General features: G+C 37.0%; 1 protein-coding gene across 1 annotated transcript; it reads left to right on the forward strand.

Annotated features, from left to right (window-relative positions):
• Nucleotides 1–1,326: 1,326 nt before the first annotated feature.
• Nucleotides 1,327–9,495, forward strand: LOC122030153 (protein WALLS ARE THIN 1-like). Its single transcript, XM_042589319.1, has 6 exons — nucleotides 1,327–1,538; nucleotides 1,617–1,679; nucleotides 1,754–1,870; nucleotides 1,947–2,346; nucleotides 2,424–2,575; nucleotides 9,291–9,495. The coding sequence occupies exons 1-6, from the start codon at nucleotides 1,327–1,329 to the stop codon at nucleotides 9,493–9,495; spliced, it is 1,149 nt and encodes a 382-aa protein (XP_042445253.1).
• Nucleotides 9,496–22,489: the final 12,994 nt, after the last annotated feature.

Below are 22,489 nucleotides of genomic sequence, written 5' to 3' on the forward strand. Positions count from 1 at the left end.
ATAAGAACTAGTTTTATATTAATCTGAGATCATTTGATCCATCAACTGATTTTACCCAAAATAGGTTGATAGACCAAATGACCTTAGATTGACATTAAATTAGTTCCTATATGTTTGTTTACCTTTCCTAATTATATTCATACCCTTAAATGTCAATTTTACCCAATATATTGAGAATAATGATTTTTTAAATATAAAAAAATTTAATTCATGTTCTAAAAATCATTGCTCTCAATATGTTAAGTCAAATTGATATTTAAGGCATGAATATAATCAAGAGAACAAACCGAATACATAATATTTAGTTTCATGGCAATCAAATGTCTGATCCCAGCTATGTTTGGGCAAAATCAGTTGATGAACAAAATGATCTTGGATTGACATGAAACTAGTTCCTATATGTTCATCTACCTCTTCTGATTATATCCAAGTTCTCAAATACCAATTTGACTCAATATATTGAGAGTAATAATTTTTTGAAAACGAATTAAATTTTTCAAACACATCTGTGTTCAAAAAAATAATTATTCTTTATATATTGAATCAAATTGATGTTTGAGGACATGGATATAATCAGGAGAGTTAGCTGAATATATAGAATTAGTTTCGTATAAATCTGAGGTCGTCTGGTCCATCAACTGATTTTATCTAAAACTGACTTTCATAAAAAATAATAATAAATTAATCAACTGATTTATTCAAAATTTTAACGTTTCAGTAAAATTGATTTGACTAATCAAAATAACCATTCGACTAATAGAGACAAAATAAAAAATAGATACATAATTTAATAATTTTAAAATTATTTTATATTATTTAATAATTTTACTTAGTCCAGTGTACAAACTATTACTTTTTAAAGAAGGAATTGATCATCCTTCTTTAATTTCAACACATGATTTAAAATTTTTAATTTAAAATTTAATGAGCCTATCTATTTTTTTTTTGTTTGATATTATAGATAGACTACTTTTTATGAGCTTCTAAACTGGTTTAACTTGTATGGGCATCTGTGGTTTCTAATTTCGATTACCTGCCGAATTAATTATATCTAACTATTTAGTATATTTTTTTTATTTATGTTTTAGAGCTAATGGAGAGCCATCTGTCTCTTCCCATTCATTCCATTCCCGCCGTGGCCATCATTCCCTTCCCGCCGTGCCCATCGTCGTCGCTAGTGGCAGTTGGCATGCTTTCTAACAGTTCACACTTTCCGGTGGCTATAAATAGCCCACCGGCTCCACCTCGCTTCGTCACCCATTCCCTTCCTCCGGCCCTCTCCGCCCACCGGTCGCTGGTATATATCGCCTCTGAGCTCGATCAGGAATGGCCGACGCCGACGGAGGGAAGAGAGTCTGCGGCATGCCGGAGAAGGTGCAGTTGCACGTTGCCATGTTCTTGGTGCAGTTCGGCTACGCCGGCTTCCACGTCATCTCCCGGACGGCGCTCAACATGGGCATCAGCAAACTCGTCTACTCAATCTACCGCAACATCATCGCTTTGATCCTCCTCTTCCCCTTCGCCTACTTCCTCGAGAAGTATCAGATTTATACAATTTGCTTCGATTTGTAGAGCATTTGATTGTTTAACGTACGTCGTTTCGTGGATTGATGCAGGAAGGAACGGCCGACGATGAAGTTCTCCTTCCTCGTGCAGTTCTTCCTTCTCGCTCTCTGCGGGTAATTTTAATTTCCCAGGTTTGGGCGATTTGTTCGATCTTGAGTACACTGATCGATAGAATCGATGGAATCAGGATAACGGCGAGCCAGGGACTTTACTTGCTTGGCCTCGACCACACGTCGCCCACCTTCGCCTCCGCCATCCAGAACTCTGTTCCGGCCATCACCTTCGCCATGGCCGCCGCCCTCAGGTAATTCCACTAACCGATTCCCAGTTTGGTTACCATGCGTAAAGATTTGATCTTTTTTGTTTAAACAATGAATTAGAATGGAGAAGGTGCGGCTCGACCGGCGAGATGGAATCGCGAAGGTCGTCGGAACGCTGGTGTGCGTCGGCGGCGCCACCGTGATCACGCTCTACAAAGGGCCGTCCATATTTGGCCGCGCGTCTACGACGGCGTTGAACTTTGCAGCGCCGGCGTTCATGGCGGAGGGGAAGAACTGGACGCTGGGCTGCGTCTGCCTCATCGGCCACTGCCTATGCTTGTCGGGATGGCAGGTGCTCCAGAAGCCGGTGCTGAAGAAGTACCCCGCCAGGCTCTCCTTCACCTTCTTCACCTTCTTCTTCGGCCTCCTCCAGTTCCTCGTCATCGCCGCCTTCATGGAGCGCGACGCCGACGCCTGGGCCTTCCACTCCACCGGCGAGCTTTTCCCCATCTTCTACAGCGTAAGCCATCACCTAAACGAATAAACACAAAATAAACCCATCGATTCAACTAGATCTCAAGCATGGATAACGCGCAGGCAATCGTGATGTCCGGAATCGCCTTCTCCGTTCAAATATGGTGCATCGACAGGGCCGGCCCTGTGTTCGTGGCCGTGTACCAGCCAATTCAAACTCTGGTCGTCGCAATCATGGCTTTCATCGTTCTAGGCGAGAAATTCTACCTCGGCAGGTACTAATCTACTGCTTCTTAATTCTCTTCACCAACTAGCAAGAAGAAAGAACACTACATTGATAGAATAAATTGGGTTGAGAAATATCAACACAAAACTTATGCATTCTATTCAAATTCTTAAGAAATTATAAATTGGATAGACAGAAAATTACGGAAGCGTACTAGAATCCATAGTATGCAATTGATTTTGGGCAAGATCTTCAATTTGCAGATCTTCCTTAGTATCCATAGAGTTTTGTCGATGAGGAAACAAAACAAAAGCGTCATCTGCAAACTGGGACCATAACCCTTATTTATAGAAGCCTAAGTTGCTTATTTCTAATTTGACCCCTCAACAAATTAGGAATTGCACATGGTATCCACATTAATTTATTCATAACAATTAAACCCTTAAGTCATATTCTTTAATCATAAATTAGATCACATTAAACTATGACTTCTTTAATTAATGACATTAGACATTTATAATTACAATTATGGTCCCAAAATTCTAACAATCTCCCACTGGACCATATGTGTAAACTTATAAATGTTAACCTTAATGAGCTCATAACTTTTGTCATCATAGCTGTAGGGTTTCCTTAACAATCTCGTCCATTAATTATATAGACATAGGATCAATGTAGTGTTCATTGTATCTTTCACAACTAAACCATCAATGGTCACGTACATCAATATAATCAAATAACATGGATCAATTATGAATATGTGGCATGAAAATTACATGCAAGGTGATCTATTCATGTCAATTTTCAACTGGTCCTCCTTATTACCAAAGTGAGATCAAAACTTTAACTTAAGTTATACAAAGTGTAATGAAGTAAATATTGAACTTTATATCTGATCAGATAATCTCCAAATACATATGTTTCTTTAACATAACGAAACATATATAAAAAAAACATATATATAGTACAAACTCCCACTAGATCTAGATTTCACCAAACTGAATAACACCCATATGAGTGGTATGCTCATAAAAGACACTGGGTGGTAAACCCTTTGTAAAAGGATCTGCTATCATGGAGTTTGTGCCTATGTGTTCTATCGAAATCTGTCCACTTTGTACTCTTTCTTTCATAACAAGGAACTTGATATCGATGTGCTTCAATTTTGTCGAGCTCCTATTGTTGTTAGAATATAATACAGCTGATCGATTGTCACAAAATAACTTCAGTGGTCTTTCAACCTTTCCCAAAATACGCAGCCCAGTGACAAAATTTTTCAGCCATATTCCATGATTAGATGTCTCATAACATGCTATAAACTCTACTGCCATGGTGGAAGAAGCTATCAATGCCTGTTTGGCACTTCTCCAAAAGATGGCTCCGCTAGCCAACAGAAAAACATAGCCTGAAGTGGATCTCATGCTATCTTGGCATCCCGCAAAATCAGAGTCAGAATATCCCATGATCTCAAGAGTATCTGACCTCTTATATGTGAGCATGTAATCACTAGTTCTCTTTAAATATCTCATTACCCTCTTTGCTGCTTTCCAATGATCCATTCCTGGGTTGCTTAAATATCTGCCCAACACTCCAACAATGTACGCAATATCCGGACGCGTACAAACTTGAGCATACATAAGACTTCCTACAGCCGAAGCATAGGGAATCTTTTGCATTTCTTGAGTCTCGAGGCTTCCTTTAGGGCATTGTTTAAGACTAAACTTGTCTCCTTTAGCGACTGGGGTATTACCTGGTTTGCAATCTTGCATGCCAAATCTTTTAAGCACCTTATCGATATAGTTCTTTTGCGATAATCCAAGAATACCTCGAGAACGATCTCGATGTATTTGGATTCCTAATACAAAAGATGTGTTACCAAGATCTTTCATTTCAAAATATCTAGATAGAAATCTCTTGGTATCGTTCAACATACCTATATCGTTTGTGGCAAGCAAAATGTCATCAACATATAGAACCAGGAAGATATGCTTACTCCCACAGAACTTATGATATACACAATCATCTACCACATTTACCTCAAAACCAAATGAGATGATTATTTGATGAAATTTGTGGTACCATTGACGAGATGCTTGTTTTAACCCATAGATGGACTTCTTAAGTTTGCAAACCATACTCTTTGGATCTCCTAATACAAAGTATTCTGGTTGCACCATATAGATTGTTTCCTCAATGTCTCTATTGAGAAAGGCTGTCTTGACATCCATCTGATGGAGTTCCATATCGAAGTGTGCAACAAGTGCCATGATTGTCCTTAAAGAGTCCTTCGTTGAAACTGGAGAAAATGTCTCTTTAAAGTCAATCCCATATTTCTGAGTATAGCCTTTAGCTACAAGACGTGCTTTATACCTTTCCACATTACCATTTGAATCCCGTTTGGTTTTAAAAATCCACTTACAACCAATGGGTTTCACACCTTCAGGTAATAGGACAAGTTCCCAAACTTTATTGTCTTGCATTGACTTATACTCCTCATTCATTGCCTCAATCCACTTTTGAGAATTTGAATCTTGCATGGCTTGACGAAAGTTGATAGGATCATCCTCCGCCATACCATCATTTTCTTCATGTTCTTGAAGTAGTACTATGTAATCATCCGAAATAGCACTCCTCCTTTCTCTAGTGGATCTTCGTAAAGGCACTGGTTCTACACACACTGGTTTTTGAGGTTGTTGGGTTTGTTCTTCTGGGAGTTGATTAACAATGTCTTGTTGTTCTTATATTGCATCCTGATCACTGACAGGAATAAAATCCTGATCATTATTAGAAGCAATCATAGGAATATAAATCATTTCCTCTTGAAGAGTAGTGGGAATACATTCCTCCTCAAAGACAAGGTCAGTTACTTTATTCTTCCCCCCAAACTCAATATCCTCAAAGTATGTTGCAGTTCCCGTCTCAAAGATGGTCTTTACTTTGGGATCATAAAACTTATAGCCCCGTGATCGCTCAGAATATCCAATAAAGTAGCTACTTACTGTTTTGGAGTCCAGTTTCTTTTCATGTAGCCTATACGGTCTAGCCTCAGCTGGACATCCCCAAATATGAAAATGTTTGAGACTTGGCTTTCGCCTTGTCCAACGCTCAAAAGGTGTTTTAGTAGCTGCTTTAGTGGATACTCGATTTAGAATGTAAGCTGCTGTCTTTAATGCTTCTCCCAAGAGTGGCATTGGTAAGGTTGAATAACTAATCATACTCCTTACCATTTCCTTAAGAGTTCTATTACGTCGTTCAGCTACACCATTCATGCTTGGTGAGCCTGGCATGGTGTACTGTGGGACTATTCCACACTCCTCTAGGTATTGAGCAAAAGGTCCTGGACGTTGCTCACTTGAACCGTCATATCTACCGTAGTATTCACCACCATGATCAGATCTGACTTTCTTAATTCTTTTGTTTAGTTGGTTCTCAACTTCAACCTTAAATGATTTGAAAATGTCCAAAGTTTGAGCCTTCTCATAAATAAGAAATAGGTATGCATATCGAGAATAATCATCAATGAATGATACAAAATATTGTTGACCATTCCAAGAAGGTGTTGGAAATGGTCCACAAACATCTGTATGTATCAATTCCAATATTTTTGTAGCTCTCTATGCACCCTCTTTCTTTCTTTTGGTCTGTTTTCCTTTAATGCATTCAACACAAACATTTAGGTTTGAAAAATCAATGGAGTGTAAAATTCCATCTGATACAAGTCTTTCAACTCTATTTCTAGAGATGTGTCCTAAACATTTGTGCCATAAGGCACCTGAATTTTCATTATTAAATTTACGCTTAGTACCATGTGATTCCACATTCAGGGTTTCAATATAAGAAGTATTTATATCAAGCATATATAGATTGTCATAAATTATAAGTGAACCGGTTCCAACAATAATAGAGTTAATAGATAAACTGAATTGACCATTTCCAAACGAACAACAGTAACCTAATTTATCCAAATTAGAAACAGAAACCAAATTCCATCTAAATGACGGTACAACAAAAGTATCTATTAAGTCTAAATAGTAACCAGTGCTTAACAACAATCTAAAATACCCTATTGCTTCCACCTCAACCGACTTGCCATCACCCACATAAATGCATCTTTCAGCATCAGTTGGCTTTCGGTAGCTCAGGCAACCCTGCATTGAAACACTGATATTAGTAGTAGCGCCAGAGTCTAACCACCAAGTGTTTCTAGGTACTGAAGCTAAATTTACTTCAGAACAGACCAAAGTGAAAAATGTACCCTTTTTCGCACGCCAGGCATGGTACTTAGGACATTCTTTCTTGACATGATTAGGCTTGTTATAGAAGAAACAACCTTTCTTGTCAGTATCCTGCTTTTGTTTCTTCATATAAGGACCTTTAGTAGCCTCATTCTTTCTTTTGTTGCCCTTATCTTTAGGGGTGCTTGCCAAATATGCACTTTGAGCCTTGATTTACTTCAACCTCTCTTCCTCTTGAACACAGTATGAAATGAGCTCATTAAGAGTCCATTTCTCCCTTTGACAGTTATAATTGATTTGGAACTGACTGAACTGGTTCAGGAGAGATATAAGCACTAAATGCACAAGCATGTCATCTGACAATTCAAGATTAAGTGTCTTCAACTTTGATGCAAGGTGGGACATTTCCATGATATATTCACGAATATTTCCCTTGCCTTTATACTTCATGGAAATCAAGTTCTTTAGAATTGTGCTTGTTTCCGCCTTATCGCTTTTGGCAAAGCGTTTTTCAATCTCATCGAGATATTCTGTAGCTTTGGTGATACTATTAGACACCGCACCCCTAAAAGCCTCAGGTATGCCGCGCTTGATGATAATAAGACTCATGCGGTTAGAGAGATCCCACTTCTCATATTTAGCTCTCTGTTCAGAGGAACTAGTATCTGTAGGAGCAGTGGGTTGCTATGTCCTAAGCGCAAGATCCAGATCCATGCAGCCAAGAACAATTAGAATGTTCTCCTTCCAATCCTTAAAATTTGTACCATTAAGGATCGGTACTGAACTTAAGTTAGCAGAAATAGTAGCAACATTTGCTGAAAAGAGAACACAAGAATTATAACATAACTAACATGCTCATTTTGAATTAATCAAAAATAAATGGTAAATCCCATCTAAAGATACCTAGTGCAACAACAATATCAAGTCTTTGGACAGTAATATTATTTGCAAGTGATACTCTTTCTATAATAATCAAACACTAACAATAATGCATGACAAATAATAAACCTATCTTTGGATCGATTTATTATATGCATGAACTATAACAGAGAAAACTTTATAATTGTTACGTGTTTATTATTACAAATAAATGTATAATTTGTTAAGTATAAATCTTCCTTTGGGCCGATTAATACTCACATAAATATATACATTTACACTTTATTTAATACCTCAATAATATCTTAATATTTCAAATAAAATTAAATTCAAATAATAGAGGTCACTTTGGTGACATATAATTCAAATTTAATTTAATTTAAAATAATAGATATTAATAAAACCTATATAATCCAATTAAATTAATATTATAAAATAAATTGATTATTTAATTTAAATAATAAATTTAATGGATTATCTTTTAATGGGAGAAATTATATTACTGATGTGTAATATTTTGATTCCTCAGTGAAAGCATGCACCAAAATCCTTTTATCAAAATTCTAAAATATAAAATTTAATAAAACTTATTATTCTTAAACGTGGCCTCACTCCTACGTGGCCATCACGCCATGTACTGGCCTCACTCCACGTTCCACGTACGTGTTTTTTTTTGTTTTTTAACAAAGAAACGAACCGTTTCTTCGCCAGTTTCGCCACACGTCTCCACGCCGCATGAACTGCCACAACCATAGTTGCCTACCACGACAACCAATCGACAGGATACCGAAGCAGTCGGCAGCCCTTTCCAGCGCCGAACGCCGATCACGAAATAACGAGAGGCGGCCACAGCCAACTCGCCGACGACAGGCGCATCTCCGGCCAACTGTAACATTTTATTCTGATCCGGAAAACAACCTCCAGTATGAAGCTGGTCATCGGTGGCCTAAGAAACCAGTTGCAAGCAACCTCCCATGACGTTTTCCCTTTCCCGGTGGAATTTGCGATGGATTCGCAAATTTTTCCATCCGGTTGTGATACAGAACAGTGTCGAAAATCGCGATGAATAAAATCGCAACATGATATATCATGAACCAAAACCGAGATTGTACAAAAATAAAATTTTATACCCAAAATAAAAATTTTCCTTAAGAATTTGGAATAGAAGGCTCTGATACCAATTGATAGAATAAATTGGGTTGAGAAATATCAACACAAAACTTATGCATTTTATTCAAATTCTTAAGAAATTATAAACTGGATAGACAAAATTACGGAAGCATACCAGAATCCATAGTATGCAATTGATTTTAGGCAAGATCTTCAATTTGCAGATCTTCCTTAGTATCCAGAGAGTTTTGTCGATGAGGAAACAAAACAAAAGCGTCATCTGCAAACTGGGACCATAACCCTTATTTATAGAAGCCTAAGTTGCTTATTTCTAATTTGGCCCCTCAACAAATTAGGAATTGCACATGGTATCCACATTAATTTATTCATAACAATTAAACCCTTAAGTCATATTCCTTAATCATAAATTAGATCACATTAAACTATGACTTCTTTAATTGATGATATTAAACATTTATAATTACAATTATGGTCCTAAAATTCTAACTTACATTACTCATCTTGTTCTTCTTCGTGCAGCATCATCGGAGCTATCTTCATCGTCTTGGGACTGTACCTGGTGCTGTGGGGGAAGAGTCAGGAGAGGATCTTTGCTACCGAGGAGGCCTCCATTGTCTCTTCCAGTTGCGTCCATGATGGCCTCAGGCCATCGGCTGCCTCGCTCAAAGCTTCGCCCAACCTTGCTCAGCCACTATTGCCCTCGTCGACCTCCGAGAGTGTCTGATAGAATGCTTTCAGCAAGATTGTCTAGGTTTTCTAGGGTTGCCGGTGGAGAGATCTCATGAGAGATCTGTAACTGCTTGTTTAAACAAGATATTAAGTGTGCTCTTTGAGTTTAACTAGCTACTTTTAAGATTAATCACTATATCGTCTCGACATGTTTACCTTAACCTTTACATTGCAAAGAGTTATAATTTTCGAAGGATTTAAAATTAGATTATGTCGAATTTCAAGTATCTAGAATTTAAAGATCTACATTTATTATTGGAGAATCTCAAGTTTAGATCTACATTCTACCATTTAGACTCTCATGAAGTTTTTTTTTACTATTTTTATTAATTTATATTTTTTTGATATTCAAGATAATTTTGATATTTATGGATTATAATTTATCAGCATCTTATTCTATTAATTTTTATTTATGATTATTTTTTAAAAATATATATTTTCTTTCTCTTTAAAATATAAATTGAGATCTCTATACTAAAATTTCTTTTATTTTTTACTCTTAAGATATAAAATTTATATAAATATTTATTTAATTATACAAGGATTCGTCTCTCTATTACTAACAAAGTTTTATTTATTTATTTTTTTTTTACAGACAATGATTTCCTTTTGTCTTCTTAATTTTTATTGGCTTCTTTTCAATTTTATCCGTAGAGTAATTACTATCTCACTTTTCTTGCTTGAATCTTTGACCTAACGAGAAACTAATTATTTTCACTTTTCTTGCTTGAATCTTCTTCATTCATGCTTGTTCATGAGAAACAGCAGGATAGTTTGAAAAAACACAAAGCTTTATGTCCGACAAGGATGTTTTCTAAGGAGGCATGCCACGCCTTGAGAATACAATTAAAATTTTATATTAAAAATATATTAAAAATATCAAAAGAATAAATATGAAATTTTTTTAGATAGAATTTAAAAATAAAATCATGAGAACTTACACTTAAAATAAATAATATTATATTATTATGACGATATGTGAATTATTTTAATCCTATCTGATACGGTACATAATGGTAGGGTCCGATCATTGGGAGTCAAGGAGACGTGATAGTCAGAAGTCAAAGTGATGTGGCAGTCAACAGTCAAGGAGACTTGGCAATCAGGAATCAAGGAGACATGACAGTCAGAAATAAAGGGAATGTGGCAGTCAATCATCAAGGAGATGTGGCAGTTAGAAGTCAAGGAGACGTGCAGTCAGAAGTCAAGGGGATGTGACAATCAACGGTCAGAAGGATGTGGCAGTCAACAGTTAGGGAAAGAAGAGGTAGGACCGTCGGGTGTCGTCAGACACAGGATGCCCGGTCGGGTGCTTACAGATCAGGATCCCAGATCTGAATCAGGATCTACAATCAAGGTGATGCCTGACCTGCTCCGACTGGTCGAGTTTTCACAGCTCAGTCATACCCAAGCCGGGTTCTCTCAGTAGGCCAACTCCCGATGAATCCTAGAGCGGTCTCACCATGGCTCTTCCTGCCCCTCAAGACTTAGGCCAAGTGTTATACCTAACAGATCATCCCAAGCTGCCCTAGTTATGCCCGACATTGACAGAAGGCACTACACGACAACAAGATCAAGGAATCATAACTACCTATCAGGGAATAATTGTTGTATGTTAAAGAATATTCTAAGGATCTGCAGTCATCTGCGAATGGAACCTTCTTTCAGTCTACAAGAGGGTGACATGCGTCCTCCATCACGAGACAGGTCCTGACTCCCGACATTCCCTAACATCAGTCAGGCTCCAGAGGTACGTACTGTTATATAAAATGGGAGGTCATCTCCCTTGCGCAGGTACGCTCTCTTGTATATTCGCACTTATCTTCTACTTTTCTTTCTCATTCGTACAATGTTCTTCTAGGAAAAAAGTACCTGACTTGAGCGTTGGAGGGCCTACTCCGAGGACTTTTTTCATGGTTTCTGGCCTCTAACGTTTCATGTGCTTGTCTGAGTGTGCGCATAGCTCAAGTACCACCGACTCAGTCATCGTTGTCCGTCAGCACCACGTGGGGGTCCGTTCTTGTAGGCGCATACGAGAAGGGTGTCCTAGTCGTCTCTCCGTTAACACTAGCTACAACTCATCCGACCTTTGTCTGACTCAGATTCCGGACAAGATCAACTTATTAGGATGTATACTAAAAGCCTAGCTTTTTGTTTGAACATTTATTTTGTAATAAGAATCACATTGGTCAAATGTCTGCATTTAGTTAAATGCAGTTGTCCATTTAATTTATATTGTAGATAACATGATGTGTGGTGTCACACAAAATATCATATTATTAGTTTCTTATAAATTATAAATAGTAGCTCACAACCAAGATGGATTGGGACAAACCATTGGAATGGTTGTAGTGTAATTTGATATTATTTTATCTTGACTATAAAATTACACTAGTACACTATATGTGTATTGAGTAGGACCATTTGACGTTATTTCTTTTTATACTGATTGCATAAAAGAACAGAACCTCTGTTATTATGGATGTGCGTATTCTTAATCCCAATATAATAACAAGCATATATACTTAGTATTTATTTCTTTAATTTATCAATGGGTGAGATTTATTCGTTAAATCAATAGGCCCGATAAGTTGGGAAATAATATTATTTATATGGTGTGTTGTTGTTATCTAGGTTGATGGTGTCCCCTTGAGGAGCTCATAAGGATTATCATGTAAACCCTGCAGGTGGACTTAGTCCGGCATGATAATGAAGTTGAGTGGTACTACTCTTGGGTATGGGATCATCCACCACTTCCTAGACAAAGTCTTTCAATGAAATTCAATATTTAATCTCCTTATAGTAACCCTAGGTTTAACCAATAAAACAATCGAATCACAAGATCGAAAAACAAAAGAAACACAAATCGAATCATAACTCTGAAACCTAGAATCATTAGCCTCTTGTGTTTGGTATTTCAAGATCTAAACAAAAGGATGAACTAGTTATGATACGGAAACTAATAACTAGTTATACCTTTTATAGCTTATTGACCTCACGATCTTCTGTCATATTTCTCTTCTTATCTCAGACGTCGTGTGGGTGACAATCTACCGAGATGAGAATCCACCCAAGATTCCTTCTTCTCCTTGCAAGTTTCGGCCAACAACAACCTCCTTGAGATGAAGAACTTCAGCCACCAACCAACCTCCAAGGGATGCTAAGAAACAATGCCTCCTATCTCTCCTTCTTTCTCTAGCAAGATTCGGCCACCACCAAGCTCCTTGAGATGAGATGCCGACAGCCACCAAGGAAGGAGAATAGGAGAAGGAGAAAGGATGAGGGTCGGCCACCACCAAGGAAGAGAAGAGAGGAATAATAGATGATATGTTGTGAGGTGAGGCACCTCTACCCTCTCTTTTATAATCCTTGATCTTGGCAAATAAGGAAAGTTTTATAATTAAAACTTCCTTATATTTCTTGCCAATGTTTAAGAAGAAAATATTAATTAAAAATTTCCTTATAAACCCTTAATGGCCGGCCCCTACAAGTCCTCCATACAAGGAAAATTTTAAACATAAAATTAAAACTTCCTAATTTGTTTCCGAAAATTTTTAAAATAAAAATTTCTCTTTTAAAAATTCCCTTCATGGTTGGTTATAAAAGGAAACTTTTATAAATTAAAATCTCTCTTTTAAAACATGTGGATGATTTCAAAAAGGAAAATTTTCTCCAAAATTAAAATCTTCCTTTTAACTACAAATAAGGAAAGATATCAAACATTTCTCTTAATCCTTTGTAGAAACTATAAAAGGAAATATTTAATTTTTAAACTCTCTTTTAAATCATGACTTCCACATAAGGAAAGATTTAAAAAAAATAAAATCCCTTTTATTTTATTGTGGTCGGCCACCTAAGCTTGGGTTCAAGCTAGGGCCGACCACCTCTTGAAAGCATCTCACCTTGATTTTGCCGGCCCTAGCTTGGGCTCCAAGCTAGGCTTGGCCGGCCACCTTAAGGTGGATAAGAAGTTGGGTTTAGGTGGGTATAAGACTTTATAAATAAGAGGCTACGACAGGAACCGAGAGGAGGAATTGGTTTTAGTCTTCCGATGAACTTGAGCTTCCCGTGTTCGCCCCGAACACCCAACTTGAGTTCATCAATAATAACTCATACCACTAAAGAGTTATTATTGAACTACCGCACCAATCTCATATTACTATATGAGCTCCTTCTTATCATGAGTGTGTTAATCTCCCTGTGTTTAAGATATCGAATGTCCACTAATTAAATGAGTTATTGACAACTCACTTTATTAATATCTAGCTCCAAGAGTAGTACCACTCAACCTTATTATCATGTCGGACTAAGTCTACCTGCAGGGTTTACATGTTAATCCTTATGAGCTCCTCTTGGGGACATTATCAACCTAGATTACTAGGACACAGTTTCATTCTATAATCAATGACACACCATATAAATGATATCATTTCCCAACTTATCGGGTATATTGATTTATCGAACTAAATCACACCCTTTGATAAATTAAAGAAATAAATATTAAGTATACATACTTGTTATTATATCATGATTAAGAGCACACAGTCCCCTCGGGGCGGTGCGATTGTTAAGATATGGGGTGTTGCCACATGAGGTCTTGGGGGCGAAACTCGGCATGACCGAGCATAACCTCCCCCATGTCTTGGCCATTTACACTAATGGCTAGTAGGCACCCGTGATTTACCTCCTCCGTGTTGGCCTAGGGACGGGTTGGCGGAGGCGCTGGGGGCGAGCGAATCGCCTTTTGCCACATGATTAAGAGCATACACTTCCATAATAACAAAGGTCTTATTTTTTTATGCAGTCAGTATAAAAAGAAACTACCTTAAATGGTTCTGTTTAATACACTCAGAATGTACTAGTATAATTTTATAGTCAAGATAGACTAGTACTAAATTACACTATGACTATTCCAATGGTTTGTTCCTACCCATCTTAGTCGTGAGCTACTTTTTATAATTTATAAGGAACTGATAACATGATCTTCTATGTGTGACACCACACACCATGTTATCTATAATATAATTAATTGAACAACTACACTTAGCATATAAATGTAGACATTTGACCAATGTGATTTTTTATTTCAAAATAAATGTTTACAAAAAGCTAGGCTTTTAGTATACACTCTAATAATCTCCTACTTATACTAAAATACTATGCTTTCATAAACGCTGCCATACATCTGATTCTCATTCCTTTAACATGCCGATCAAAAGCTTTCGCCGGAAGGGCCTTATTGAAAGGATCTGCCAGGTTATCTGCTGATGCAATCTTGGCTACAACAACTTCTCCTCGTTTTACGATGTCTCGTATCAGGTGGTACTTGCGCTCTATGTGTTTACTCACCTTATGGGCTCATGGTTCCTTCGAGTTTGCTACTGCACCGCTATTATCACAATAAATTGTGATGATTTTGGGCAAATCAGGAATCACATCTAAGTCCATTAGGAAGTTCCTAAGCCATACAGCTTCTTTGGCTGCCTCAGAGGCTGCCACGTACTCAGCTTCCATGGTTGAGTCTGAAACACATTTATGCTTAACACTCCTCCATGCTAAGGCTCTACCTCCCAAAGTAAACACATAGTCTGATGTAGACTTACTATTGTCCCTATCTAATTGGATGTCAGAATCCGTGTAAATCAGCATATAATCTCTAGTCCTTCTCAGGTACTTCAATATATGCTTTACAGTAATCCAATGTCCTTGTCCAGGGTTAGTTTGATATCTGCTAACCATGCCCACGGCAAAACATATATCCAGTCTCGTGTATAATATAGCATACATTAGGCTTCCTACAGCCGAAGCATAAGGAACTGCTTTCATGTCCTATATCTCCTTTGATGTCTTCGGATACATCTCTTTAGATAAAGTTACTCCATGTCTAAAAGGTAGAAAACCTTTCTTGGAGTCTTGCATGCTAAAACGAGCCAGGATTATATCGATATGTGAAGCTTGGGATAAGCACAATATTCTTTTCTTACGATCCCTTATTACTTTGATTCCAAGAATATGTGCGTATTCTCTCAAGTCCTAAACTCTCCAAAGAGGTATTCGCTACCACGATCAGACCGTAGTGTCTTGATACTTTTACCATGACGTTTCTCCACATCAGCCCTGTACTCTTTGAACTTATCAAAGCACTCAGACTTGCGGCGCATCAAGTAAATATACCCGTATCTCGAATAATCGTCTATAAAAGAGATAAAATATTCGAAACCACCTCTTGCCTGGATAGACATAGGACCACACAAATCAGAATGAACCAGTTCTAACACATCTTTGGCTCTATACCCCTTGGCCTTAAAAGGTCTCTTGGTCATTTTACCTTCCAAGCAAGATTCGCAAGTTAGAAAGTTTTCCAACACTATCTCTAAGCAAGATTCAAAGAAGGGGAAAGCCATAGTCCTCAAGGAGGAGCCCCGAGGGGAGCCTGAGGAGCAAGTGCCCTTATCTCTAAGAGTACTCGAGTAAAGCTACCGAAGGGGTACAAGCCCTCAGCTATCGGAGAATATGATGGTAGCAAGGATCCGGAGGATCATCTCCGAAAGTTTTGAAACGCTGCGCTGTTACACTAATATAGTGACACCATCAAGTGTTGAGTGTTCTTGAACACTCTGTCCGGCTCGGCACAGAAATGGTTCAATGGTTTGCCAAACGGGTCCATCACCTACTTCCATGATTTCAAAACTATTTTCCTGCGCCATTTCGCCAACAGCAGGAAGTACCAGAAGATAGACCACTGTCTCTTCGCCCTCAAGCAAGGGACTGCCGAGCCCTTGAGAAGCTACATCAAATGCTTCAACTAGGTAGCCCAAGATGTCCCATCCGCTATCACTGAAATATTGATGAGCGCCTTCTCCCATGGGTTGGTAGAAGAGTAGTTCTTTTGAACCCTCATCCGAGAGCCCATGAAGAACTTCGATGAGATGCTAGGGAAGACCGCTAGTTACATCAATGTAGAAGAAGGATGAGCGCCTTCTCCCATGGGTTGGTAGAAGGGGAGTTCTTCCAAGCCCTCATCTGAGAGCCCATGAAGAACTTTGATTAGATGCTAGGGAAGGCCGCCAGTTACATCAATGTAGAAGAAGTTCAGGTGGCTCGGCAGAAAGCGAACAAGGCGCCTGCTCCAGCCAATAAATCAGAGAAGAAGTCATCCCAACCGCCAACCCAGCCTCTTCCACGCGCCCAGGATGCTTGACAGCAATTTGTTAGGACCGTTGGCCGGCTAAAAGGGGGTTGAATAGCTCTACACAAAATCAAAACAAACGAACCCTTCTCGGACTTATAACTTAATTAAACACTTGCATAAACATAGAACAAATAATGAACTAAAAAGAAAGAGACTCCGAAATTTACTTGGTTACAATCGGGGTGGTTGTTAATCCAAGGAAGTGAAATGCACTCAATTCTCCTTCAGGTGGAGAAGCCTCTTTACAACAATTTACACATAGAAAGATGAAGCTAAACTAGAAAGGAAAGCGTACAAGTGTTGTTTCAATAATTGTTTGTTATATTTAGATTCTTGGACCAAGACTATATTTATAGCCTTAGTCGAGGAGCTTGGAAGGGTTCCAAGCGCCTGGAGTGGATAGAATTCTATCCCTGATACAATGATCAACATCCACGTCGAAGTGGATAAAATTGAGGTTCCAGGCGTCCAGGCGCTCGGACTCCAGGCGCCTGGAATGGGTCCGGGCACTTGGACCCTAAAAGTCAACAAGGTTGACTTTTTTTGATCCGGGCCCTCTGCTCCGGTTCTGCTCGCCTTGATCTGGGTCTTCTCCTCGAGCAAGCTTCCGCTCCGGCTTCTTGTACCTCGAAATCGTCACATGCCTCCTTCTCGTCCACCAGCGTACTCTTCCGCAGCTTCCTCCCTCAGATGCACTAAGCCCGTCGGCTCTCTCACTATGTGAAAATCGTTAATAGACTTCGGATATTATCCGAAGTAATAGGTAATTAATTACCGAAGTAGACGCACGTGAAGTAAAAGGGTAAATTTTTTTACTTCACCACACATTACCGAAGTCTATCACCGGTTCAAAACCGGTTCAAAATCGAACCGATTTTGAAGTAAAAAAGTTATATTACTTCATCAAGACCTTTAAAAATACCGAAGTAAAATCGTTATATTACTTCATAAGTTACGTTATTTGACGAAGTAAAATATGTATACGACTTCACATTTTTTAAATTTTGGTATAGTAAATGTTTTATTTTACTTCCGCATAATTTGACTTAGTCGAAGTATTCCTTATCGTACTACTTCATCGTAGTATAGAAGTAATAGAGCATATTTTACTACAACAAAAAATTCAAATGTAGCGAAGTAATTGATACGAACTACTTTTCAAATTTGATCAGTAGTGAAGTAAATAGTTTCTTTAACTACATCACTATTTAAATTTATAGAAGTCTTTTGTGTTGTATTACTTCATCATTTATTTTTACTGTCGAAGTAATTGATAATATTTTACTACAATATAATTTTAATTGGCCAAAAGAATATATGATCACACAATATTTTTCACCATCAAAATTAAACAAATATATCATTAATATGTATCAAATACAATCCAAAAGTGTATTAATAAAAGACACGTATAACCATAACTCAAAAATTTTTTGTATCCAAAATTCTCTAAATACAATCCAAAATTTATATCGTAGCTTACACTTAAGCACCAATATAGAAGTAAACGAATTCGCTCCATTCACTTCTGACTTCATTATACTGAGATTGATCGTAATACTGTTTGTTTTTTGATGTTGCAAACTGAAACATAAACAGAAGTTTGAGAGTCAATGTAAAATGATTCAATATTTCATAAAGAAGATATTTTATAAAGAAGAAATTCACCTTCATCTCCAATTGGGGATATTCATCCAAGACTATCTCTTTCATGTATCGCATTATACAATATCCACATTCAACACCACCTTTTTGTTTTAGATTACCCTAATCAAATTGAAAATGTCATCAATAAGTTATAGGCCAAATAATAAGAATTATTAACTGATGTCTAAATACATAGTCACAATACATACCGTCAATTGTTTAAAATCAGGTCCTTTTGAAATATCCCTTGATGCATTGTATAACTTGACCCCACTACATTCTAAAAAATAGAAAGTTATTTTTTCAACCTCTAATGAATTTAATGTATATATTCACAATCAACATAATCTACTACTTACTTGGTCACAATAGTTTGCCAAGCATGATCTCAATTCCTATTACTCAAAGAGTCCAATAAATATATCATATTCTTATCTTCATTAATTATAGTCAGAATCCAATGGTACCTGGACAAATGAAAATATAACATTGACTAGTATGTAGTAGGAATTGATAAATAATTAAAATTTTACCTAGTATTGTATGGAATGAAGCAGATACTATCTCTGTTTGATGCTCTCAACTGCTCAGCAATATGTTGTCACAATTTACTGCCTTCTTCGCCCACACCACATGTTGGTATGTGACCAGGATCCACAAATGAAACACACTTAGCTCTATTTTCTTTCTTCAAGTATTTGTAAAGGTAACTGTAAGATAATTGCAAGGTAATGATAAAGTAATGACAAATCTAAATATACCCCATGTAAACCAAACAAAAGTATATGAATAAATATTGCAAACGAAGCATAGCATTTGAACAAATATTGTATTTAAGACATAACATACCCCATGTAAACCAAAATTTGCCTAGCACCTATCTCTTTCATCTCCATAAAGAACAAGATATCTTCTCTTAGCAACCATACACTTTTAGGACGTCCAAACATTACTTCATCGAATTCTATGTGTATACTCTTATCTTCATGCATCATTCTGATAACATACGAGTAGATATACTTGCATGCCATCGGCAATGTTTTTTCAATTTCCTTGTACTTATCCTGATGACCATGAACATCCGAAGGAGAAAATAATTGATGTTGCACATTATTCTACAATATTTTAAAACATTCGTATGAGTATTCAAATGATTGAGGTTTTTTCAAATACCAACTTTTCAAGAAAATTGAAAGTACCTTCTTCGTTGGTAGCATTACCAACTCTTTAGGCCAAGCAACAATTGTTCCAATGGCATCATTGACGAGTGTTGGTCCAAACCGAATTGGAATTGGAAGCTCTGCTCCTTCATTTAACACAGCATCAATAGATACCTTGAAATTCCCTTCTCCAAGTAGAACATGATGAATCAATATATTTGGGCCTCCTTCTGATAGTATTGTACCGTATGCCACCACATTTTCACGTTGCTTCACAGCCAAGTTACATTTTTTTCCCTTTAAGAACAATAAGAAATTGTATATGAATATCTAAATTTGAAAGAAAAATCAATTTGACATAAAATTAAGAATTATAGAACCTCCAAGTTTGAAGTGCCACATTCATAAACCTCCACATCATCTCTCCATTTTGGGTCATTCATGTTTGAGGACTTGTTCGATATCACAACCTCACAAGTTTGATTATCATCGACCTGGGCAAGTTGAGCCTTTAATTTCTCTACTTCAGCCTTCAAGCTCTTATTCTCCTCTGATTGTTCTTTGAATTTATCGATTGAATCCTTTGGGACTGATTCCCTATTCTTTCTAGTAGTTTTAAAGTAGAGTTGGGGTTTTACACATCCTCCCACGCCTCTAACACGTCCATAGTGTTCTCGATTTCCTAAGGCAGTGGTTAACACATCATTTATCCCAGAAGATTTTAACTCTCCTTTGACTTTCTTTTCCAACAAGTCATCCTACAATATGAGATAGTAACATATCAATACAAAAATTCCAATATTATTTAGCAAGACAATATGAAAATTAGATAAAAAAAAATATTTATAATTTTTTCGGCGACTTCTGCTATCTCCATATTTGTTATGTTGCCAGATTTGTCCTCACGAGCTTTACGCCAAAGTATTGATCTATCAACTTCGTCATGTTCAGCAATTAATTTTTTCTCCCTCTATAATTCCAAAACTGATTAGTTACATAATATTAAATATTTGCTTGAAAATGACAAATACAATGCTTCGAAGCTTACCAATTCAGCCTCTAACCCGATGTAACCCTTGCGAGACCATCTGTGATGGTATTTATAATGCATCGTTCGTTCTTTTTGCTTGTTATGAATAACCTACATAGAAGATATATTCATAAACACTTGTATGGATTATATATATATATATATATATATATATAGCAAATGCAAATGAACAGACTTTAAAATGAACAATCCAAAGACATGTATTCAATCCAAAGTAAGGAACTTACATACAGACTTTAAAACATGTAAGCAAACAATGTATAACACGTGAAAGCAATCTGAAACGTATAAAACTTGCTGCAATCTGAAACGTGAAAGCAATCTGAAAGCAAACAAAGTAGATATCTTGCTGCAATCTGAAACGTGAAAGCAATCTGAAAGCAAACAAAGTATAAAACTTGCTGCAATCTTAAACGTGCAGGAACTTGCTGCAATATGAAACGTGCAGGAACTTGCTACAATCTGAAACATGTAAGGAACTTGCTACAATATGAAGTAAGGAACTTACAAACAGAATAAGCAAACAAACATGCAGGAACTTACAAACGTGCAGGGAACTTGCCACTGAAATGTAAGGAACTTACATACAGACTTTAAAACATGTAAGCAAATAATGTATAAAACGTGAAAGCAATCTGAAACGTATAAAACTTGCTGCAATATGAAACGTGACCAGAATTTAAAACAGAATTTACAAACGTGTAAGCAAACAAACGTAAGGAACTTACAAACAGAATTTAAAACGTGTAAGCAAACAAACGTGCAGGAACTTACAAACGTGCAGGAACTTGCCACTGAAATTTAAGGAACTTGCAAATCCTTACCATTACGTGCAGGAACTTACAAACGTGTAAGCAAACAAACCATTAACTTAACTATAAAGACTTGTAAGCAAACAATTTATATTCCATAGAATTGTAAATGTAAATGAACAAATAATACTACACAATCAGTAAATGCAGGATTTTGAACTTGTAAATGCAAAAGAACAAACAACACTATATTGTAAAAAAGTTGCTACAATCCTTAACACCATTACGTATGCTTTCCCTAACACCATATGAGTACGTACCTCCCATGATGGATGAAGTCTCTCATCTACAAATGCTTTCCAAACTGCTTTTGGAATCTGATATTGACTCGGTGAAGAACTTAATTTTTCAGGATTGTCTTTATTTGGCCAAACAAATCTGCTAGTGAGTTTGTTTTTGAAATCTCGCCATTTTTGAGATGCTGAATTCATCACAGCAGCCTCGCTTTGTGGTGCTAATTCGAACACATTCTGCAGCATAAAATATTAGTTGGTACTATTAATAGAGAAGTTGAACACGAATAAGGAAAAAATCAGCATACAAACTAGATGATTATACAACTAATATGATAAGAATGAATTAAAGAAGGCAATGACAACATAGAATTGGAAAGCTAATTTTATTTGGGATTATATTTATATATTAATCTTACCGAGATCTCTTCCCACACTTTTTGTTTTATATTTTTTGGAACAGTAGGCCAAGACTTTATGTTGATTTGCACCATAGTTCTAGCAACAGAGCCAATGTACGATTGCAATGCCTTTCCATTTGCATTGTATAATGGGCGCCCCATGTCATCATAATCAATCTTCGCTTTTTTCCCCCATCTTGCAGCTGCAGTGAGTTTACACATTGATGTAGGACCTCGTTTATTCTTCTACACATCTACAGAACGTTCTTCTCTATCAGTAACTCCATGTAGCTCCGCATCGACTACTCCATGTAGCTCAACATCGGCTACTCCATGTATCTCCTCAATTGCTACTCCCTTTTTTTTACGACCCATCGAGTATTATCTACATAATAACATAAATGTAACCAATGTTAAAATTTGTACAATAATAGTAACATAAACATGACGTATGTAATTACAATAACACATATAAATAAATAACAACACAAGC

The sequence above is a fragment of the Zingiber officinale genome, chromosome 10B (assembly GCF_018446385.1).
Source record: "Zingiber officinale cultivar Zhangliang chromosome 10B, Zo_v1.1, whole genome shotgun sequence".
NCBI lineage: Eukaryota > Viridiplantae > Streptophyta > Magnoliopsida > Zingiberales > Zingiberaceae > Zingiber > Zingiber officinale.

Bases quoted from the DNA above. Each gene is read 5' to 3' on its own strand.
- LOC122030153 (XM_042589319.1), top strand. From the start codon at position 1,327: ATGGCCGACGCCGACGGAGGGAAGAGAGTCTGCGGCATGCCGGAGAAG. The intron at 1,539-1,616 runs GTATCAGATTTA...GGATTGATGCAG, and splicing joins TTCGCCTACTTCCTCGAGAA to GAAGGAACGGCCGACGATGA. The intron at 2,576-9,290 runs GTACTAATCTAC...TTCTTCGTGCAG, and splicing joins GAGAAATTCTACCTCGGCAG to CATCATCGGAGCTATCTTCA.